The sequence below is a fragment of the Zonotrichia albicollis genome, chromosome 9 (assembly GCF_047830755.1).
Source record: "Zonotrichia albicollis isolate bZonAlb1 chromosome 9, bZonAlb1.hap1, whole genome shotgun sequence".
NCBI classification, from domain to species: Eukaryota; Metazoa; Chordata; class Aves; order Passeriformes; family Passerellidae; genus Zonotrichia; species Zonotrichia albicollis.
In genome coordinates this window covers 21,165,944-21,185,332 of record NC_133827.1, presented here as the reverse complement: position 1 = coordinate 21,185,332, position 19,389 = coordinate 21,165,944, and the positions used below count along the sequence as shown (strand labels likewise).

The following is a 19,389-nucleotide window of genomic DNA, read 5'->3' as shown; positions in this document are numbered from 1 at the left end:
CGCCACGCGCCGGTGCCCGCGGGCAGGGAGCTGCCATGTTGCCGTACGGAGCGGCGAAGTGGAGCGCGGGGCGGCAGCGGGCAGGCGGAGGGGCCGGGACTGGGGGTAGAGGGAGGCGCGGAGTGTGAACGCTCCGCTCCTTGCGCAGAGCGCCGATCGGCGGGTCCTGTGACACGTACGCCTAAGAATGATGTGATAAATGGGCGCCGCCATGGTGTTGTACGGAGCGGGCCCAGCCCCGCCCCTCCGTTCCCCGTGAGAGTAACCCCTTCCACCATGCCCCCCCCACTCGGAGACGCCTTTCAGGGCTCCGCTGCCACGGACCGAGCGGCTCGTCGGGAGGCGGACGCCCAGCTGCGCCGACGAGGCAAGCGAGAGGCGCCGGGAGCGAACCCCCCTTTCCCCACCTGCCCCGCGCCGTACAGCTGCAGCCTGGCCAAAATGGCGGCGGCCATGTGGCGGCCGCCATGTTGTGCCGTACAGAAACCCCTTCCCCACCGGCGAGGGGCGCCGGGGTGACCCGGCTCCGCCATCTTGCCGTACGGCGGCGCGGCGGGGCCGGGGCCGAGGCCGGGGCGGGGGCCGGGGCGGGCCCGGCCGGCCGAGGGCGGCGGCGGCGGTCGGAGATGGTGATCTGCTGCGCCGCCGCCAACTGCTCTAACCGGCAGGGCAAGGCGCGCCACGGCGCCGTCTCCTTCCACAGGTAAGGGCGGCCCGCCCGGCCCGCCGCAAGTGCCGCGGCCGGGCCGCCCGCGCCCCGGTCCCAATCCCGCTCCCTTCCCCGGGCCCCCACGGCAGCGACCGCTCTTTGTTTCCCTCAGGGGAGACCGGCTCGGGGCTCCCGGATCGTGCAGCCCCGGGCGGGCAGCGGGAGCGCCCCTCGCCACGGGGCCGGGCCCTCCCGGCCTGTCACCCCGACCCTTCCCCGGTCCGTGCCCCGCCGCCTCAGCCCTCGCTGGGGATGCTGCCGGCCGTGAGTCCCCGGGAAAAGTCCCTGTCTCGGGAGTCCCATTGGAAACGGAGCCCGGCTCGCCTGCTCAGGGGCTTTCGTGCACTGCAGGCATTTCTACAGCTAATTAAATGTTATTAAGCACAGCCGGTGTGAGCAGCAGCCGGGTTACGCTGGGCAGCGTGCTGGCTGGGCTGAGTGCTTTGGTGGTGGGCACATCCCCCTTCCTTGGGGACAGGCTGGGGCTGGTGAGGGGGGTAATGGATCGATTGCTGATGGAAATGGAAACAACACCTTTTAGTCCTACGCTTGTTGTGAAGTGGAGCTGTTGATGCAGCGAATGAATATGAAATGTTTCAGACCAAAGTGAAATAATTCTTAAATGAGTGTAATTTCATTCGTAAATGAGTGTAACTTCCCAAAACACAACTTTCCCCAAAATCTCCTAAACCTAGCCATTGCCTTGGACTTGGTCACCTCAAAGGTCTTTTCCAACCTCAACAGTTGTATGATTCCATGGTTCTACAATTTGTAAAGTACGAACCCTTCTGATTCCCGAAATGTAGCTTGTTTTTTAGTGGGTTTTCTCTGTTCCCCTTTCAGATTCCCTCTGAAGGATTCGAAGCGCTTGATTCAGTGGCTGAAAGCTGTTCAGAGAGACAACTGGACTCCCACCAAGTATTCCTTTCTCTGCAGCGAGCACTTCACCAAAGACAGTTTCTTCAAGCGGCTGGAAGACCATCACCGCTTGCTGAAGCCCACTGCTGTCCCCACCATCTTCCAGCTGGTGGAGAAGAAGCACGGCAAGCTGGATTATGTCAGGAGCAGAAGGAAAATAGCCAGGCAGGTGCTGGTGAAGGATGGGGAGGCCCCGCAGGAGGGAGGCGGTGAGGTAGCACACAGGTCTCCATCTTCTGGCCAGGACTTCATGGTGATGCAAGGGACAAAAGAGATGGAGGAGGCCACTCTGAAAGAGGAAATAGGATCCATGCCCAAGGAGGAGCAGGCCCTCCACAGCCAGCTGGACGGCCCTCGGAGAAGGACGTTAGGGGATCATTTGGGCACCAAGGCTGGGCTGCAGGTGAAGCCCGAGAGGTCTCCTGGCAAGGACTGTGCCAGGGGCAGCTGGGCAGGGAGTTGGGTGGCAGACAGGAGCGGCGTGTCCGTGGACGATTTCACCCCTCCAGCCTCCGGTGCCTGCAAGTTCATCGGCTCCCTGCACTCGTACAGCTTTTCCTCCAAGCACGCCAGGGAGAGGCCGTCTCTCCCCAAGGAGCAGCTAGAAAGGAAAAGGCCAAAGAGAGACGTGGAGCCCAGCTGCAGCAGCCAGCCCTTGGGGCACGACAAGGCCGTCACAGAAGTGTCCCCGACATCATCCCTCACGGCCACCCCCCAGAAACCCTCGCAGGGTCTGTCAGCGTCCCCGGCCGACCTGACCCCTCGTCCCGCCGCCGAGGCCGTGCTGGGCCGCAAGGGGGACACGGACGCCAACCCCATGTCCATCAACGAGGTGATCATGTCGGCCTCGGGCGCCTGCAAGCTCATCGACTCCCTGCACTCGTACTGCTTCTCGTCGCGGCAGAGCAAGAGCCAGGTGTGCTGCCTGCGCGAGCAGGTGGAGAAGAAGAACGGCGAGCTGAAGCTCCTGAGGCAGAGGATCAGCCGCTCCGACAGCCAAGTCAGGAAGCTCAAGGAGAAGCTCAATGAGATGAAGCGCAACACTTTCCCTTACTTGAACAGCCTGATATCCCAGGACTGTGGTCAGTATTGCCAGGGGTGCTGCACTCAGGTGGAATTCCCTGCTTTCTTAAGTTGGGGGCTGTGAAAGGTGTGATGGGGAAAAGGAGAACTTCTCCTTCCTTCTCTGGGAAGGAGAAGTAGCAGCTTCTCTAACACCAATGGATACAGATTAAAAAATTCACTCAGTGGGCCCACAAGTTAATTCTTGCATCCCTGACCTTTCCAAGAAGTGGAATCAGCATTTAGATTGTGGTGTTACAGGCAACTCTGTTCATGAATTTATTTTCTTTTCTTTCTGAATTATTTTAACTTATTTGTGATACAGTGGCTCCTACTAGGATTTTCCTTCTTCCTTTGGCCATGCCTGTGATTTTTTTCTGGTGTGTTAATGAGCTGTCCTAGCAGCAGCTATCTGGGAAAGCTGTTACTGTCCTCAGTGGCATAAGAAATAGTTTTTGGTATTGGATTTCATATACTGCACTCAGTACTGAGGATACAGGAAATGCAAGTGAGGTGGGAGGTATCGAATATGACAATGTCATGAGGTACATTGAGGTCACAATTTGTGAGCAAATGTCTGATCCTTTCCTCCCTTGTAAGGCAGAAGAAGTCAGGAAACATAATAAAGCAGGGAGTGATGGAAGATGCTTCTCTATCAATTACAAAAATAATAATTAAGCACCATAAAGCATAGGGGAACTCAGTGAGGGATCAGGTCATGTAAAAAGTTTGTTACCTAGAAGTCAAATGAGGCCCTTCTTCAAAAAAAAAAAAGTGTCTTTTAATGTACAATGTGTCCACAGTGACTGTGGTTGCAAGGTGCATTTCAGGGCAGGAGTTTGGGACCATCTAATGGTGGTGTGTGTGTGGCTGATGAGAAAATTTTGGGTTGCCTTGGGAAGGATTTGTGATGTGGGACTTGCTTGGAGAAGTTGTCACCTGTGGAGGGTTGGGTGTCTCCTGCTGGCTGATTCTCACCTTTCCTTTGGGAGAAACGCTTCATGGCTTCTTCTGGGGATATTGGGAAGTCAGAAAAGTGATGCTGGCATGGGCAGCATGTTGTAGCATGGCCAACTTCCTCACTGGAAGAAGAAAGTAGACTCTAAAATTCATGAAGGTTGACACCCAGCACTACTTTTCCCATATGTATCTAACTTTTCACAGTATGGGAAAACTCACACTTTTATTTGGGTAGAGAGGGGAAAAGTTTTGCCCTGGGAAATCAGCATGGTCTTGTTTGTACCTTCTGGTCTGTGTTTTTGTATTGTTTAGGTGTCAAACTAAAGAAAATAACTAAATACAATTTTAGGGTTCCATAGTTGTCATTCATATATATACATATATTTATGTATATATATGAAGTATGTATTTATACATATATTTAAAAAGGTGTCTGCCTTTGTTGGAATACCTTCATTGAGATACTAATTGCAGAAAGAGTGTCTTTAAAGATTTTTTTTTTAATTCTGGTAAGCACTATGATTTTTCTCCTTTTTCCCAAGATTAGTGTTTTTATAGATACGTCTTTAAGAAGTGAAAATTTTATGTTCTTGTAAAGATATTCTTAATATATGAGCTACATGCTCTATTTTATAAGGGAAAACGTAATTTTCCTGAATGAATTGACCAATTCATTACCCATTCTGTCATCTTTTATCAACAAAATAGAGATCAGTGTGTGAAAATTAACCATTTTGGCAGTTGTAGCTTGGCAGGATGGGAAGTTTAGATGGAACCCTTTGGATGGGAACTTTTTTGATGGGTTGGTTGGTGACTGACTGGCTTTTTCAAATTTTTTTTATCTTCATCTTGGTGTTTTTCTGTTTTGGACTCATTTTATGTGTGCTTGTAGTACTAGTTTATGGCAGTGAAAACAGCTGATGAGGTGCAGCCAGATGAGTCTGGTTCATGCCCAGACATTGAGTTTTGCTGTAATACAAAGCTGAGTTCAGAAAGGCTTTTCATATTCATAAAAATACATCAGGTAACACATTAGGTTAATAATAGTCTTTGTTAGCAGCCCTGTCTCAGTTGTCCCAGCTCATCTGATGTGTGGTTGAGGTGATGGCTTCAGCTGTGAACCTGAGCCTGCATTTATTTTTCTGCTGAAGGCAATTCCTTGTGTGTAAGTACCAGCCTGGGCTGACCATGCAGGTTGTTACCTGTCTGCATCCCTCACCTTCAGCTGCTCCCACAAAATCCTGAGCACAAAACACCAACTTTAGGCCCACACCCACTCAGCAGGACTTCATTTCAGTGCTAGCTCTCACATATTTTCCTCTAACGAGACCAATAAATTTCTGCTGGCTGTCTCCGAGCTGCAGCAGGCTGGGAAGAGCAGGTTTGTGCAGGACTGCTGCCCAGCACTGCCTGCCAGCCACACTTGGGGCTGGGTGACTCAGGGTGCCCAAGTGGCTCCAACTCCAGCTGTCACCATGTGCTTGAGGGCTGTTTCCCAACCTGTCTCACCCTGGTGTAGGAGAACCCCCAGGCTGTCTACAGCACAGCTGAAATGGTGGCCTTTTCCATCTAAACTTTTTGAATTTAGGTGTTTGTTTGTTTGGTAGGAAAATATTTCCTTCTGCTTCATGAGGTCCATGGAGGCTGAGGAATGCTGCTGGTGGATGAGTGTGGTTAGGCACAGTGTACCAGGCAGGACAGGGTGATATGTGGCTTCTGGAGGATCACAGGATGCTCTGGGAGAAATGAGGGAGAGCCAGCAAACCACCAGAGATGTGTCCTGGAGAAGTCCTGGGTGTCCTGACAGCACTGCCTGACCATCTTCTTCTGCATGAAGGTTTCACAGCTCTGCTGTGAAACTCAGAAACTCCTCAGACAGGAGATCCCAGCAGCTCCTTCCACACCACAGCCTCCTCCTGCCGTGCCCCAGGATGGTCTGGTTGCAAAACTACATCTCCCAGCAGGCAGCAGGATCAGTGTTTTACCCAAACATGAGCTCACTTCCCTCTTGGCCATCTTGGCGCCCTGCACAGAGAGCTTTCTGGGGCAGGGGGGGCTGCAGGTACAGCAAATTGCAAAATATCTGCAAACATGGCTGGGCATGGAGCAAACACAGGTAGGATTCCATGGGGTTTGAGTTTCTGGGTTCATCAGAGAGGTAAAACTTAGAATTCAGCTGTTTGGGGGTATGAGGAGCCTCTTCAGTGCTGCATGTGTGTTTTCATGAAGGTCATATTAAAGGCAGGAGAGTTTGCAAAATGAGTTCATGTGAAAAACGGTGAGAACTTTACTAGGAATCCATGTGAAATCTTGCTTGGATTTGTCTTTGACTATCTGTGCAAAGCCAGTGTAGAAATGGGATCATTTACCGTTTTACATGCAAATGAGGCATAGTTGGCAAACTTTGGGCAAGCAGAAGGACAGAGCACTTAATGCATGGTTTGTGCTGAGGTGGAGTCCTGAGACCTGGCCTGTGGGGTGTGAAGTGGTGGAAACAGATTTCATTCATGCTGCAGAAAAGGAAAAGCAAAATCCCATTCCTGACTGGCAATGAGAAATAGGATTGTGCATGGTTGGAGGTGCTGTGCTTCACCTGAGAAGGATTGGTGTCCAGCTCAGCTTGAAACTGAATTGTGTCTGAGGGGTCACAGAGATGTGCTGTCAGGAAAATTGCCTCCAGGAGGCAGTTGCATGTTAACTTGGAGCTAGATTTGAGAGAAAACTGCTTTTTTTCTGAGCCAGCAGGTGCTGCTTGTGATTTTATTTTTGTGCCCTGTCTGGGGTGGGAATGGCTGGGGTAGAAAACTGGTTTGTGGGGTGAGCATTGCAAAGAACAAGAGAGCCATAAAGTGAACTGAGAGTGAGATAAGGAGTAGAAATATGTGTGCACAGGGGCTGAATCCATGGCAGGAGGTATCTTGAGAGATTTCACTTGGGTGGGAGGTGAACTGTTTTGTGCTCAGCATGGTGCAGGCACACCAACTTTGGGACTTGGCCACCTCCCTCAACCCTTTGACCTCCCCCTTGGAGAGAAAGTTGGTTGGAAGGGAGGAAACAAGACTTTTTGCACTGCTGTTGGTTTAGGTTTTTTCAGTGGGATGGTCTTGTTCTTTCCAGGTTGGTTTTTTTTTTTTTTTGCCTAATAGTCTATAGAGTTTGTGCATTAAGCATTTAATTTTGCAGTGAGTTGGCAATGACTCACAACAAAAACCCAGCTTGCAGCTAGGAAGCAATGAAACAGCAAACTAAGGAAAACTCGAGAGAAAGTCAGGCTGAGCTCAGGTAGGGTGTTTGGTTTCTCATGATAGAGTAGAATTTAAAAATTATTTTCTCTGTGTTATGTAAAGCAGAACTTTGGCAATGACTACAGGCACTGTAGCATTACCACCTTGGAACTTGGCTATGAAATGAATTAGTGAGTGTGAATATAATGCCATTTCCATCTTTTGGAGCAGAGATGGGATGATCTGTTCAACAGCTGGCACCTGGTGGGATGCATCTTTCTTGGGGGAGAAAGTTCTAGCACAGGAGCTGGTAGGGCTTGTTGATAGGGCCCTAAACAGGCTTGGAAAGGGGAAGGGGCAAAACCAGGGTCACCAGGGAAGAGCAGTGGGCTGGAGTACCTAAATTTGAGGAAAGGAGCACTAATGGGATCCCTCAATTTGCTTCACCAGGTGCAGGTCACAGTGCACCACACCAGAAATGTCTCTGCATTAATGCACCCAGCAGGAGGGACCAGTGAGGAGCTTTGGCCCAGTCTCAGAGATCTGGCATCAGTGAAACCTGGTGGGAGTTTTCCCTGTGACTGGAGTGCCCTGAGGGACAGTTCCAGGCTCCTCAGGAGGGACACAGGGGTGGCACTGTGTGTGACAGAAGGGTTGGAGTGTCAGGGGCTCACAGTTGGCACAGTTGAGAACCTTTGGATAAGGATCAAAGGGCAAACAAATAATGCAATTTCACTGTGGGAGTCTGCTCTGGACCTCCCAGCCAGGATGATGACACTGACAAATTATTCCTTGAGGAATTAAGGGATGATTCCAAGTCAGCTGCCCCAGGGGACTTCAGCCTGGCAGGAATTAACTGGGAGCATCCCACAGCTGGTACAGCCTGGGCCAGGAGGCTCCTAGAACACCTGCATGACAACTTTATGGAACAGGTCCTCAGGGAGCTGATTTGGAAGATGATCTTGATCTCCTGCTTGTCATCAGAGAGGATCTCATGAGCAAAGTGAACTTTGAGACCACAGAGCCATCACTAAACCTCTGGTGACAGAAGGAAAAGTGCCTGAAAAACCTCAACTCTGGCCATGAAACCTCAGGCTGCTCAGGGAATTAGTGAGTAAGGTCCCCTGGGAAATGTTTTTGCAGGTGCTGGGGTCAGTGCTGTACACTTCTAAACATCTCCTAAGGGCACAGGAACAGCAATTCCTAAATGTCAGAAAGCAAGCAGGAGAGGCAGAAGGCTTGGCTGGCCAGGGATTTCTCTTGGAAATCAGATGGAATGATGGAAGATGCTCAGTGGAAGCAAAGTCAGGTGATGTGTGAAGAACACAGAGATGTTGCTCCCCACTGTATGAAAATTCATACAGGAAAAGCTCAATTGGAGTCAAAGCTGCCAAAACTGCAGAGAAAATTTTTTTTTTCAAATATATAAACGGCAAAATGGCAGTTTAGAAATAACATTGCCCCATTGCAGGATGAGGGTGGTCACCTCACAAACAGGGACAAGGACAAGGCAAAGGTGTTCAATGCTTTCTTTTAAACCCAGTTAGCAACTGTGCTGAAGGAAGAATTTCAGGGAATTGCCCAGTTGATGCTGCAGACCCCTCACTTAGAAGACTCAGGGATTTTGTTTTGGGGATTTTTGGTGAGTTTTTTATTGTTGTTGTTTGTATAATTTATTCCCTCAAGTTTTCTGTAGGAAATGTTCCCCAGCTCAAGGAAATGGGTTGGCTGCCTTGTTAGCAACCAGCTGGCCCCTCACTGATAAAGCTGTGTAGAATTTGTGCCAGCTTAGCTTTCTGTGCCAGGGATCCCACTCAAAAGCAGGGAGAACTCAGCATCTCCTGGTGCAAAGCCTGGACAGCCAGTTCCAGTGCAGGGTAGGATTTGGCTTGGAAACTTTCTGGGGATGAAAAAGATGTAGGAACAGTCTGTTTGTGAGTTTGGAGGGGGACCTTAAAGCTCATCTTGTTCCAACCCCCTGCCTTGGGCAGGGACACCTTCCACCTCACCAGGTTGTAGATGAATGGGGTCTTGGAGATGCTGGGTCCCTAATGGCTTCCAGGAGGTGCAGAAGGTGACTCCAGGAATGTTTTTGTTTAGAAAGAGGATGCAGAGAGAGCTTCCCTGTTAGAAGGCAAAAGAGGAGCTGTGCTTATGAATGCAAGAGAATCTGCATTTAAGAGCACCCCCTCTGAGTGTGAAGCTTTAAGTGTGCAGAAGGGTGACCAGGGTCTCTTGTGCTACAAATTCTCGGATGTCATTTGCATTCTTGATGCTATCATACACTTACCTGTTAAGCCACATTAGTAGGTGTTTTGTAAAAATGATGTGCCAGGAGTTTAGACCTTTAAAAAGGGATATAGAGGCTCCTTCATCAGTGTCTTGACAGTGACTGTATCTATAAACCTGAAATTTGAAACAAAGCAGCTCAGCATAGAACTTCTTGTTGCTACAGTAGTCTTGCATTTCCCTGCCCCAACCAGGACATAAAAAAGCAAATGCTTTTCAAATATCTGTGGGTTTCGTTTTTGTTTTTTTTTTTCTGATGGATTCAATCAGACTCTCTCCTGTCTGCTTCCCGTCTTGCTTTTCCACTCTTCTAGCCAGGAAGGAAAAAATTCTTAGTGCACTAGTCAGAGCCCAACACTGAAGGTAAGAAGAGCATGGGATGAGATCAGGATGTCTGCACCCACCACACTTCACTGAGCCCCTGGTCCTTACTCACTTCTGCTGCTCTTGACCTTTCCAAGCCACATGAGAATTAAAGAGCTCTTCAGTTTTGCTGCCATCTAGGTAGTTTAGAAAAGTAATAATGATCATTTGGCTGTGCTGTTTGCCCAAGTGCCAGAGACTTCAGGCTGTACAGTTCCACCTTCACTTTTCAGCTGGCTGCAATTCCAGCCCTTTGGAAGTGAAACCAGCTCAGGCACCTGCAGCCAGGCTGGGTGCTGCACAGCAAGGCAGTGGGATGGTGGAAATGGCTTCCCTTGGCTTCTCTTGGTTTATAATCAAGTCTAAAGAGTGGGAATGGCTACAGCCATTCCTTTCATCTCTTGTTTGGATGCTTTTCCTGAAGTGCAAGCAGCAGAAAGTGAAGTGCCCTATGAAAGCACTGTGGTGACAGAAACTGTCCTGCTCCTGGCATGCTGACCCAGGAGAGGGCAGCAGCAGCCCAGGCTGCAGGCTCCTGCAGCTTTTCCAAAGCTTTGCTTCACTGTTCTGTTGTGAGAGATGAGCCTGCAAAAAGCTTGAAAAGAAATGCAGCAGAGAGTGAAAGGCAAACATCAGCTGGAGGGAGGAGCAGTATGCTGCTTATCCACAAAGCTGTGTTCCCCTCATGGAACTGCAAAGGTGAGTACAAGGAGATACTGTGCAGTAACTGACACTGCTGCACTGATTGTGGGAACCCCTTTCCAAGTCCTGGGGACTGCACAGTCTGACAGGGTGTTCTACAGATCCTGGCTCTGATGCTGTAGGCCTTTATCACTGATTTCCTAGTGAGCTCTCCTGTTTCCTCATGTTGCTTCCCTTGCAAAATACTTCAGGACAGAGCAAAGCAAGTAGCAGCACTTTGCTGACATGGGCTGGCTTTTCACACCTGCTGTCTGTGGGAGAATGGGTACCACAAGTGGTCTCTTTTACCCAGGAAAGCTGCTCTTCCTTCTCCTCTGGCATTTCAGGTGTGGACTGTCCTTCCTCCTTGCTCAGTCTTTTAGCCTGACATTTCATAAAGAGCACAGCAAAACTCAGACTGGTCAAGCAAATTTTTGGCCACAGCTTTACTCTTAGGTTGTGATTTCTGCCTGCAGTTGAGTCTGTGCCCTTTAGATCAGCCAGGCAGCTTGTTCTTGTATTCTTGATCTCTAGGAGTGGAAAACACCCCCCTGCAGCACCCACCTTGCCAGGATGAAATATTTATGCCATGCTTTAAGCTTACTTCAGTCGTATTTCTCTGCATAACAGACTCTTGAGAGTAGCAGGCACCCTGTTTGTGTGGGAATCCATCTTTCCCAACATCCTGTGGGTGATGTTTTGCTTTCCCTACTTACACCTTAGTAATGCATCTGCTCTGCTCTTCACGTGGCTTTAAATTGTCTGTCTCCATTTTCCCGGTGTATTTTTTTTTCAGGTCACAGCCTGAAGTAAAATGCAAAACAGTTCTGAAAGTAAAATGCAAAACTGTTTCTCAAAACTCTCCTACAGCACCAAGGCTGACAGAGTTCAAGAAGCATTTGGACAATGCTCTCAGGCACATGGTGTGACTCTTTGGCATGGTCTTGTGCAGGGCTAGGATTTGGACTTGGTGATCCTTGTGGGTTCCTTCCAGCTCAGCTTATTCTGTGGTTCTGTAAAATGATTGGTTAAAGAAGTTTAAACTTTGTGAAAAAGGCCTTGGTTGCTTTTTCATAACTGCAATGACAAAGGGAAGTATCTTTCTCTTCTGTTTACTCTTTGCCTTACAGGCACCCAGGTATTTTTAAGATGTTTGCCTTAGTCCAGAGCCTTAGTAGAGCAGCTTCTGAATGATCCTTCCTTTTCTCTTTATACAAGTTCAGGCCATTGTTAACCTCTTAAAAAAATATTATAGCCAAACTTTGATCTTGAATATGCACACAGCCTGATTTTCTTTTGAAATGAGGACTCATTTCCTGAGCCTCTGAAACAAACAGGAACAGTGTGTGCTCAGTGCTTGAGAGAGATTAGCCCAGAGTGTTAGAGGCTTCATTATCATTTAATGATTATTCTTTGTGCTGAGCTTTCAGTCATCTTCTTCCCTGCGTGTGGATGGGAGTGGGATTTTTTCTTTAGATCAAGCTACAGAGAGGAGTCAGAAATGGAGCACCTGCAAGAGTGCTCTGTGTATGGAAACAGACCCACTTTCCATGACTCCCCCTTGGAGCTGGCACTGCTCTGAGCAAAAGCATTTCTGTGATGTTCAGCCATTTCTGAGGTGTTCTGTGTTCACCTCCAGCCAGCTCACAGCAACCTGCAGAGCACAGATCCCTGAGTTTTCATTCTTCCCTCTTTCTTGTGCTCCACAGAGACTCCCCAGCTGAACCCTGTGATGGAACCCCTGTCCTGGATGCTGGGCACCTGGCTCTCAGACCCACCAGGAGATGGCACCTTCCCTACAATGAAACCCTTCCAGTACCTGGAGGAAGTGCACATCTCTCACGTGGGACAGCCCATGCTCAACTTCTCGTAAGTCAGGGGATCTGCCAGGCTTGGCAGCAGCTCCTGGATTGGAGCAGCCGTGGATTTGTTGGTTGGGTTTCTTTTCCAGTGGCAAAGAACAGAAATTTTCACTTTAATTCACCAAAGTACATAAATTTCCACCTCATTTTCAAAACAAGATGATGCTGTGGTGTGTGACTGCATGGTCTAACTTTGATTTTCCTTGAAAATTTGTGATTAATTAGCATTACAAATGCCAACTACAGTGGCCCATGAAGGGTAATTTTAGATGATTAGCTTTAAGGCATTTGCAACATTGTGTGGCAAAAGCTGAAAGGCCAAGAAATGCTTATAATATATTGTAATTAAGAAACAGCTTCTGATTGAGCTAGCATGAGTTATAACATCTGTATTGTCTCACCCTTCACATGAAACTGAAAATGGAATAAAAATTTTTAAAACACCTCTCAGTTGCCCCATCTCTGAGTCAGAAGAGAGCATAATGTGACAAAAACTTTGGATTAATTGGCATTCTTTGTGAAATTCCCACTTAGAATAAATGAAGGAGCATGGTTATCAGGTGTCTCCATTTTATGCTGTGGTCCTCGGTCTTCACCACTGTGAAAATCTGAGAAAAATTAGTGCTTATCAAACCACGTGTGACAGAAGCCAGATAGCTTAACTACTTGTTTTGGCTTCAAGTGGTTGTTGTAAGAAAAATCAAAAGGAATCCAGAGGGAGGGAAGTGACAAGTTGGCTACTGCTCAGTAGTGCTCCAGTGTTCCTTCAGCAGGGGTGAGTTGGAAAGTGTGTTGCTTTGAAAACCAAGAAAAGAAGAATTACAAGATGGAAGGGCTGTGTGAGGGATGCCCTGTGTTCCTGGAGTGTGCTGGAGCTGCCAGCTCAGCCTGGGACTGCTTTCCAATTTCCAAAAGAAACAAAGCTCTGACAGTCTTGCTCTGGCTGCACCTCCCTCCCCAGCTTGTGAACAGTTCCTTATTTGAGTCACCTTTTTCTTTGCCCCTCCTTTTCTTTGTGCCAATGAGTTACACAGCTCTGAGCTGTTGAGCTTTAGGAAGCACCAGGAAAATAGGCAGGACAGTCCCTGTGTCCCTTAAATGCTCCAAGCACTGAAAACTGCCTGATTTAAGTTTGTTTTTCCTTTGAAAAGTATAATCACCCATGTTATGGATGACCTAACCTACAGTTCTTAAGGCCTCCTGAAGAATAAATAAGAGTCTGAGCTGAATTTGTTATCTTTTTGAAGGGGGTGATGGGAGAAATATGTCTGCTCTGTTGCTTCCTTCAGCAAGGAACATACAGACAAAACAACTTCTCCAGGTGTAACAGCTAAATAAAGATGATACAGTAATTCCAGATATTTATTTGAGGAAAGGAAGTTTTTGAGACACACGTGGCTTCAGCATCTGTGAAACATCTGAGTTCCTGAGGGGTTTCTGAGCTAGTTCTTAGACCTGGGGGACGTGGATAGTCCAAAGCTTGAACTTGAACTTTAGGACTTAAGTCTTTAAGTTGACTTAAAGACTTAAACTTCAAGACTTACAGACTTGAACTTACAGACTTGAACTTACAGACTTGAACTTACAGACTTGAACTTACAGACTTGAACTTACAGACTTGAACTTACAGACTTGAACTTACAGACTTGAACTTACAGACTTGAACTTACAGACTTGAACTTACAGACTTGAACTTACTTACAGACTTGAACTTATAGACTTGAATCCAGCTTTAAGAAATAGCTGTGCCTCTGTAAAGTCACCGTATTTCTTCAGGTTTTCATCTCTCAACTGTGAAGTGTTGTCAGTCTTTTACTCTTCAAAGAATACGCATGGGGTTAAATAAGAGGAAACCAGGCCAAAAAATGTCTTTTGAGTGCAAAACACATGAGATTTGTGCTCTGGTTTGCCCTCAGGTTCAACGCCTTCCACCCGGACACCAGGAAGCCCATGCACCGGGAGTGCGGCTTCATCCGCCTCAAACCCGACACTAACAAGGTGGCCTTCATCAGTGCCCAGAACACAGGTACACTCCTCATACCCACACTGGGGAAAAGTAGAGGTTCTTACCCTGCTGGGCCATTTCATCACTTTTTCAGACAGTTCTTGCACCTCTCACAGTTTTATTTTATTAAATTTTTCTGTCGGAATTGCTGCTTTTTGGTGCTGGACTCACAGTGGTTCCTAAACTAGGAGAGCCTCCCAGTGTGTGGGTGCAGCACGTTGGTGCTTCTTTCCTGATGGGGACTGCATGAGAGAGAACCAAGTCACAGACACATTTTATGAAAAATCCTTTCATTAGGATTTTTTCTCCTGAGAAGCTGGGAGGCCTCAGGAACAAAATGTAAACAATGATTATCTGCTGCTGTGGAATGCAACAGGTGCATCTGGGATTGGTCTCATGTGGTTGTTTCTAATTAATGGCCACTCACAGTCAGCTGGCTCAGATTCTGGTCAGTCACAAGATTTTATTATCATTCCATTCCTTTCTATTGCTTGCAACCTTCTGATGAAATCCTTTCTTCTATTCCTTTAATATAGTTTTAGTATATAATTTTCTTTTATTATAATATATATCATAAAATAGTAAATCAGTCTTCTGAAACATGGAGTCAAGATTCTCATCTCTTCCCTCATCCTGGGACCCCTGTGAACACCACCACAGAACCACATCTCAGTTATTATAAGTGAAAGTGTTAAACTCCAGCTGATGCTGAAGTTTGCATCTAAATTGACAGGTGCTGAAGGGAGGAGTGCCAGTTGTGCTGTGACACTCATCCTACACAGTGTGAATAAGTCCAGCTTTCCATGTCTGAGGTTGTGTGGATCTGCAGTTGTCAATAAATAAAATTAATTAGGGCAAATAAAACCATTCTCCACAGGGAGGGCTGGTCTGTTAAGCAGCCTAATAGAGCATGGAATGGTTTGGGTTGGAAGAAACCTTAAATCTCATTGCACCTCCCTGCCATGGTCAGGGACACCTTCCACCAGACCAGGTTATTCCAAGCTCTGTCTGACCAGACTTTGAACACTTCCAGGGATGGGGCAGCCACAGCTTCTCTGGCCTCACCACCCTCACAGGGAAGAATTTCTTCCTAATATCTAACCTAAATTTCTCCTCTTACAGATTAAAAACTTTTTCCCTGTCCTGTCCTTATCTGAATGCATAAAAAATCCCTCTTCCTCTTTTTTATAAGCTTCCTCTTAAGTACTGAAAGGTCAAAATAACAATTGTGACATGCCTAAATATCCTTTGTAGCCTAATAATATGTGTGCCCTTGCTTTTCCCTAGGTCTGGTGGAGGTGGAGGAAGGGGAGGTGAATGGACAAGAGCTGTCTATAGCTTCTCACTCCATAGCCAGGATCTCCTTTGCCAAGAAGCCCCATGTAGAGCAGGTGAGTGCCCACAGAATGAGCCATTCCCATAGCACTGCTTGCCTCAGGAGGAGTCTGGTTGAGAGGACATGTTATTTAGCATGCTTTAATTACAGAATGCCATCAGAGGTTCTTGGAAATACTGCCTGGCATCCTGGCTTATTTCTGTAAGTGCCTTCAGAAGAGATTTTGTACATTATGAGACCCAGAGGGATCATTATGGTAAAAACTGACAGGCTGGATGAGACCAGCTAACCCAGAATCCTGTCTCCAGAATGGCCAGTAGCAGGCCCTTAGGGAAGAAAAGAGCAAAGTCTTGGTTAAATACTATTTTATGGCAATGGTATTACTTATTAATGCTGGTTTTCTGGGTTGATTGCAGTATGAGGATGCAATTTAAGGTATGGTCAGTACTGAGCCTCATGAGGATGTTTCAGGAGCACCTGCAGCTCTTGCTCTGTGCTTTTCAGAGCACTCAGACCTTGCTCTGGGCTCTTTTCCCACCTGTGGCTGCAGGGTGGGGCTGGCTCTTGCTGTCAGCTCCACCTTTGGTTGGCTGCTTTTGAGGGTTTGACTTTTGGGGTGTGCATTGGGGGTCTGTTGATACAGCTGGAGGGGTACAGCCAGGTGTGAGTGCAGTGGCACTGCTGGAGTCAGTGTGGCATCCTGAGGTCACCTCTGGAGGTGTCACTGTCACATCTGAAGCTGTGGTGGCTGAGCAGCAGCTGAGAGACAAGCTCTCATAGCCTGGTTTTTGTGTGCTATAAAACTGACCCTTAGCAGAGAGCACAAGTTTGTGCAGATGTAGACAAAAATTTGATTTGCCTACACAGATAGTGTCCTGATTTTGGGAAGTCTCATCTCCCCCTGCCTTTGGGTGCATGTTTTCATGTTTCCTCTTTCCCAGGAACAGCTGTAGTGCCTCCTTCCCATAGCAGAAGTAAATTAGATCCTGTGGGTGTCAGCAGGGAGGCAGAGCTCTGGATTGCAAACGTTTAAATTAAAGGGACTGTCCTCTGAGTTGCTGCCTGAGCTGTGGGCAGATAGACTGGCAGGAGGAGAGGGCAAAGCACAGAATGCCAGCAGATGTATTCCTAGCTGAGGGCTCCAAGGCTGGCCTTGGCTGGAAGAAGGAAGGAAGCTCTGGGGCTGGAGGTCTGTGCCCATCTGGCACCTGTGGGAAGCTCAGGCCCAAGGACTGGTCCTAGTGAGTGTCTGGGTGTGGAATGAGAGGGGTTGTCAGGAAACCCCAGAGTCTTTTCTCCTTCACCAAGAACAGCTTAAATTACCTGTGGAAACAAAGAGGCCACAGGTTTGTGAGAAGGACACGTGTGCTGCTGCTGGAGTTGCTCATTTTGAGAAAACTTCACCATATTGTTGCATTCCTGGTGAAAAGTGATTCAGGGTGGCTGTGGCTTGGCTGAGCTGTCACTGAGGGAGGAAGGCTCATTTCCTGCACCAGGCTGTGTCATGAGTAGTTTAGATTGCTTGAAGAATCACTTTTAAGGTGTTATCAATGGAGATTTAATACAAATTTGTGAAAGCACAACTTAACAGAATTTAATGGCAAGGTTCCCTCTGTTGGTACTCGTGGATGAGGAGGGGCAAGGACAACCTCCATTCTTTGTTGGATGCAGGGGGGATATGCAGGAGAAGAGGCTGAGGGGAGGCCTCATCACTCTCTGCAACTCCCTGAAAGGAGGTTATAGCCAGGTAGGGGTTGTTCTCCTCTCCCAGACAACCACTGACAGGGCAAGAGGACACAGGCTTGAGCTGCACCAGGGGAAGTTTACGCTGGACATTAGGAATAAGCTGTTCACAGAAAGGGTGATTGAGCATTGGAAGGGGCTGCCCAGGGAGGTGATGCAGTCGCTGTCCCTGGAGGTGTTTAAGAAAAGCCTGGATGTGGCACTCAGTGCCATGGTTTAGTTAGTAACATGGAATTAGGTCATAGGCTGGACTTGATGGCCTCAAAGGTCTTTTTCAACTCAGTTAATTCTGTGAACATGCCTTGTTCCATGGGTAATGGGCTTGGAGCTGCTCTTGTGGAGAGGGCTGCTTTCTTTAAGAGACAAACCTCCTTGTTTATGTGCCTGCTGTAGTGAGGATATCCTTCAGCAGGCAGGTGGATGGCAAAGGGAACAAAGCCCAGGTGAGGCATTCACCTTGTGGACACTCTGTTTGATTTCTTTATTTCTTTTCCTCCCCCCTGGTTTAGATTACCAGAAAATTCAGGCTCAATTCCGATGGGAAACTCGAACAAACTGTCTCAATGGCAACCACTACGCAGCCCATGACTCAGCACTTACACATCACCTACAAGAAGGTGACACCCTGACACCAGGAGTGCTGGGTCACCTCCCTGAGGGCAAGGAGCAAGGACATCATGCACCAAGAGCAGCAGCAGCTCAGGAGCACAGCATGGCAGACCCCAGAGCTGGCTGCCTGTGCTCATCCCTTGGGCCCCAGAGCTGCCTGTCCTGTTGAGAATGTTACTCAGATGTTTCTGTAATGGTATATAAAAAAATAAATAAAAAGCTTTTATTTTTATGGCTGTGTCTTTGGTGTGACTGCAAGGTAGTGCTCATGGAGGGGCTTTGTGCTGCCTGTTCATCAGTAGGTGTTGGGGTGGAGATCCAGCCTCCTGGACAGCCTGGAGAATTCTGGGGAAGCCACAGGTTCTGGAATGGGTTTGTCACTGCAGGGAAAGACTCTGAGAACTGCAGAGCCTGTCCAATGGAACTTGGCTTGAATATCCTGAGGGAGCACCTACACCTTGCTCTGGGAGTTTGTCTAGCAGTTTGAGGGGAATTGCTGCAGTGTGGGAAGTCAGGGCCAGACTTCAGTGCAGAATATCCCAAGAGTTTGGGGGACAGCTGTGAGCCAACAAGCAAGAGAAACTGCTAACACTGGGGCTCCATCTCCAACTCTAAATTTCCAGCTCTGGAATCAGGATGCAGCCATTGTGAGACCTGTCATCAAATCCCTCAAAAATGAGGGAGGCAGAACACTTTGATCACTGCTGGCCTACAGCAGCGACTCTTCAGCAGGGGCTTGGACCAGAGGAGGTCCCTGGCCCCCTCAGTCACTCTGGGAGTGTGACAGTGGCACAGCCCCAGCCCAGCAGAGACCGCCTGGAAGGGATCTGGGCACACACTGAGGTGTGCAGCCCACTGCCAGGTGGGCTGTGTGCCACGGGATCTGTCTCTGTGGATGGGGGTGCTCCTGGGTGTGCCCCTGAGAACCCTGTGATGTCACCAGAGCCAGGATCACTCACCTGCAGTGGGTAACCATAAACAAACTGTAACCCCCAGCGCTGGGCAGTGCCAGAGCACTCGGGCTGTGACCCACAGCAGCCGAGGAGCTTCTGAGTGCTCTCAGTGACTGAGGAGCTTCTGAGTGCCCCAAGTGGAAGCCAAGCCTTCGAGACCTGCCAGCGGCTGAGAGCAATCGAGCCCGGGAGCAGCAATGGCAGAGGTCAGGGAGGAGCCCCCCGCGCCCCGAGCCGTGCGGGTGTGCCGCATCTGCGTGGATTTCCTGCAGAGCCCCGCTGCTGCCGTGGAGCCCTGCGGACACGTGTTCTGCCACGCCTGCATCCAGCCCCAGGCCGGGCCCGACGCCGCCGCCACCTGCCCGACGTGCCAAGGGCCCATCGGGGGCATCCGCGTGCTGCAGGGCCAGGAGAGCCGGGCCGGGCTGGCCCCGCGCCGGCCCCGCCGCCGCCTCCATCCCTTCGTGGTGCGCTGGCGCCAGCGGCAGCAGCGGCAGCAGCAGCAGAACCAGAACCAGCAGCAGCAGAACCAGAACCAGCAGCAGCAGCAGAACCAGCAGGAGTAGGCAGCTCCCGGAGGTGGCCCGCACTGTACGTTCTCCCATGGGGACAGGACACCGAGCCCCCGCGGGCTCCAGCAGCATTCCCAGAGAGTGTCGGAGGAGCTGGGCAGAA

The 19,389-nt window shown here is 48.9% G+C and overlaps 1 protein-coding gene across 3 annotated transcripts; it reads left to right on the top strand.

Moving 5' to 3' along the window:
- Positions 1-489: 489 nt before the first annotated feature.
- THAP4 (THAP domain containing 4) lies at positions 490-17,993 on the top strand. Of its 3 annotated transcripts, XM_074546903.1 has the most exons (6): positions 490-703; positions 1,553-2,709; positions 11,916-12,075; positions 13,985-14,094; positions 15,361-15,464; positions 17,662-17,993. In XM_074546903.1, exons 1-6 carry the CDS (start codon positions 627-629, stop codon positions 17,779-17,781), a joined length of 1,728 nt encoding a protein of 575 aa, XP_074403004.1. In that variant the 5' UTR covers positions 490-626; the 3' UTR covers positions 17,782-17,993. The 3 variants fall into 3 exon arrangements, with proteins under 3 accessions (XP_074403004.1, XP_005489583.2, XP_074403005.1); XM_005489526.4 differs by lacking the exons at positions 490-703; positions 1,553-2,709 and adding an exon at positions 5,615-5,765; XM_074546904.1 differs by lacking the exons at positions 490-703; positions 1,553-2,709 and adding an exon at positions 10,164-10,224.
- The last annotated feature ends 1,396 nt before the right edge of the window (positions 17,994-19,389 follow it).

Coding starts and splice junctions, on each gene's coding strand:
- THAP4 (XM_074546903.1), top strand. CDS start 627: ATGGTGATCTGCTGCGCCGCCGCCAACTGCTCTAACCGGCAGGGCAAG. Junction 2,710..11,915: donor CCTGATATCCCAGGACTGTG/GTCAGTATTGCC, acceptor TGTGCTCCACAG/AGACTCCCCAGCTGAACCCT. Junction 15,465..17,661: donor AGAAGCCCCATGTAGAGCAG/GTGAGTGCCCAC, acceptor CCCCTGGTTTAG/ATTACCAGAAAATTCAGGCT.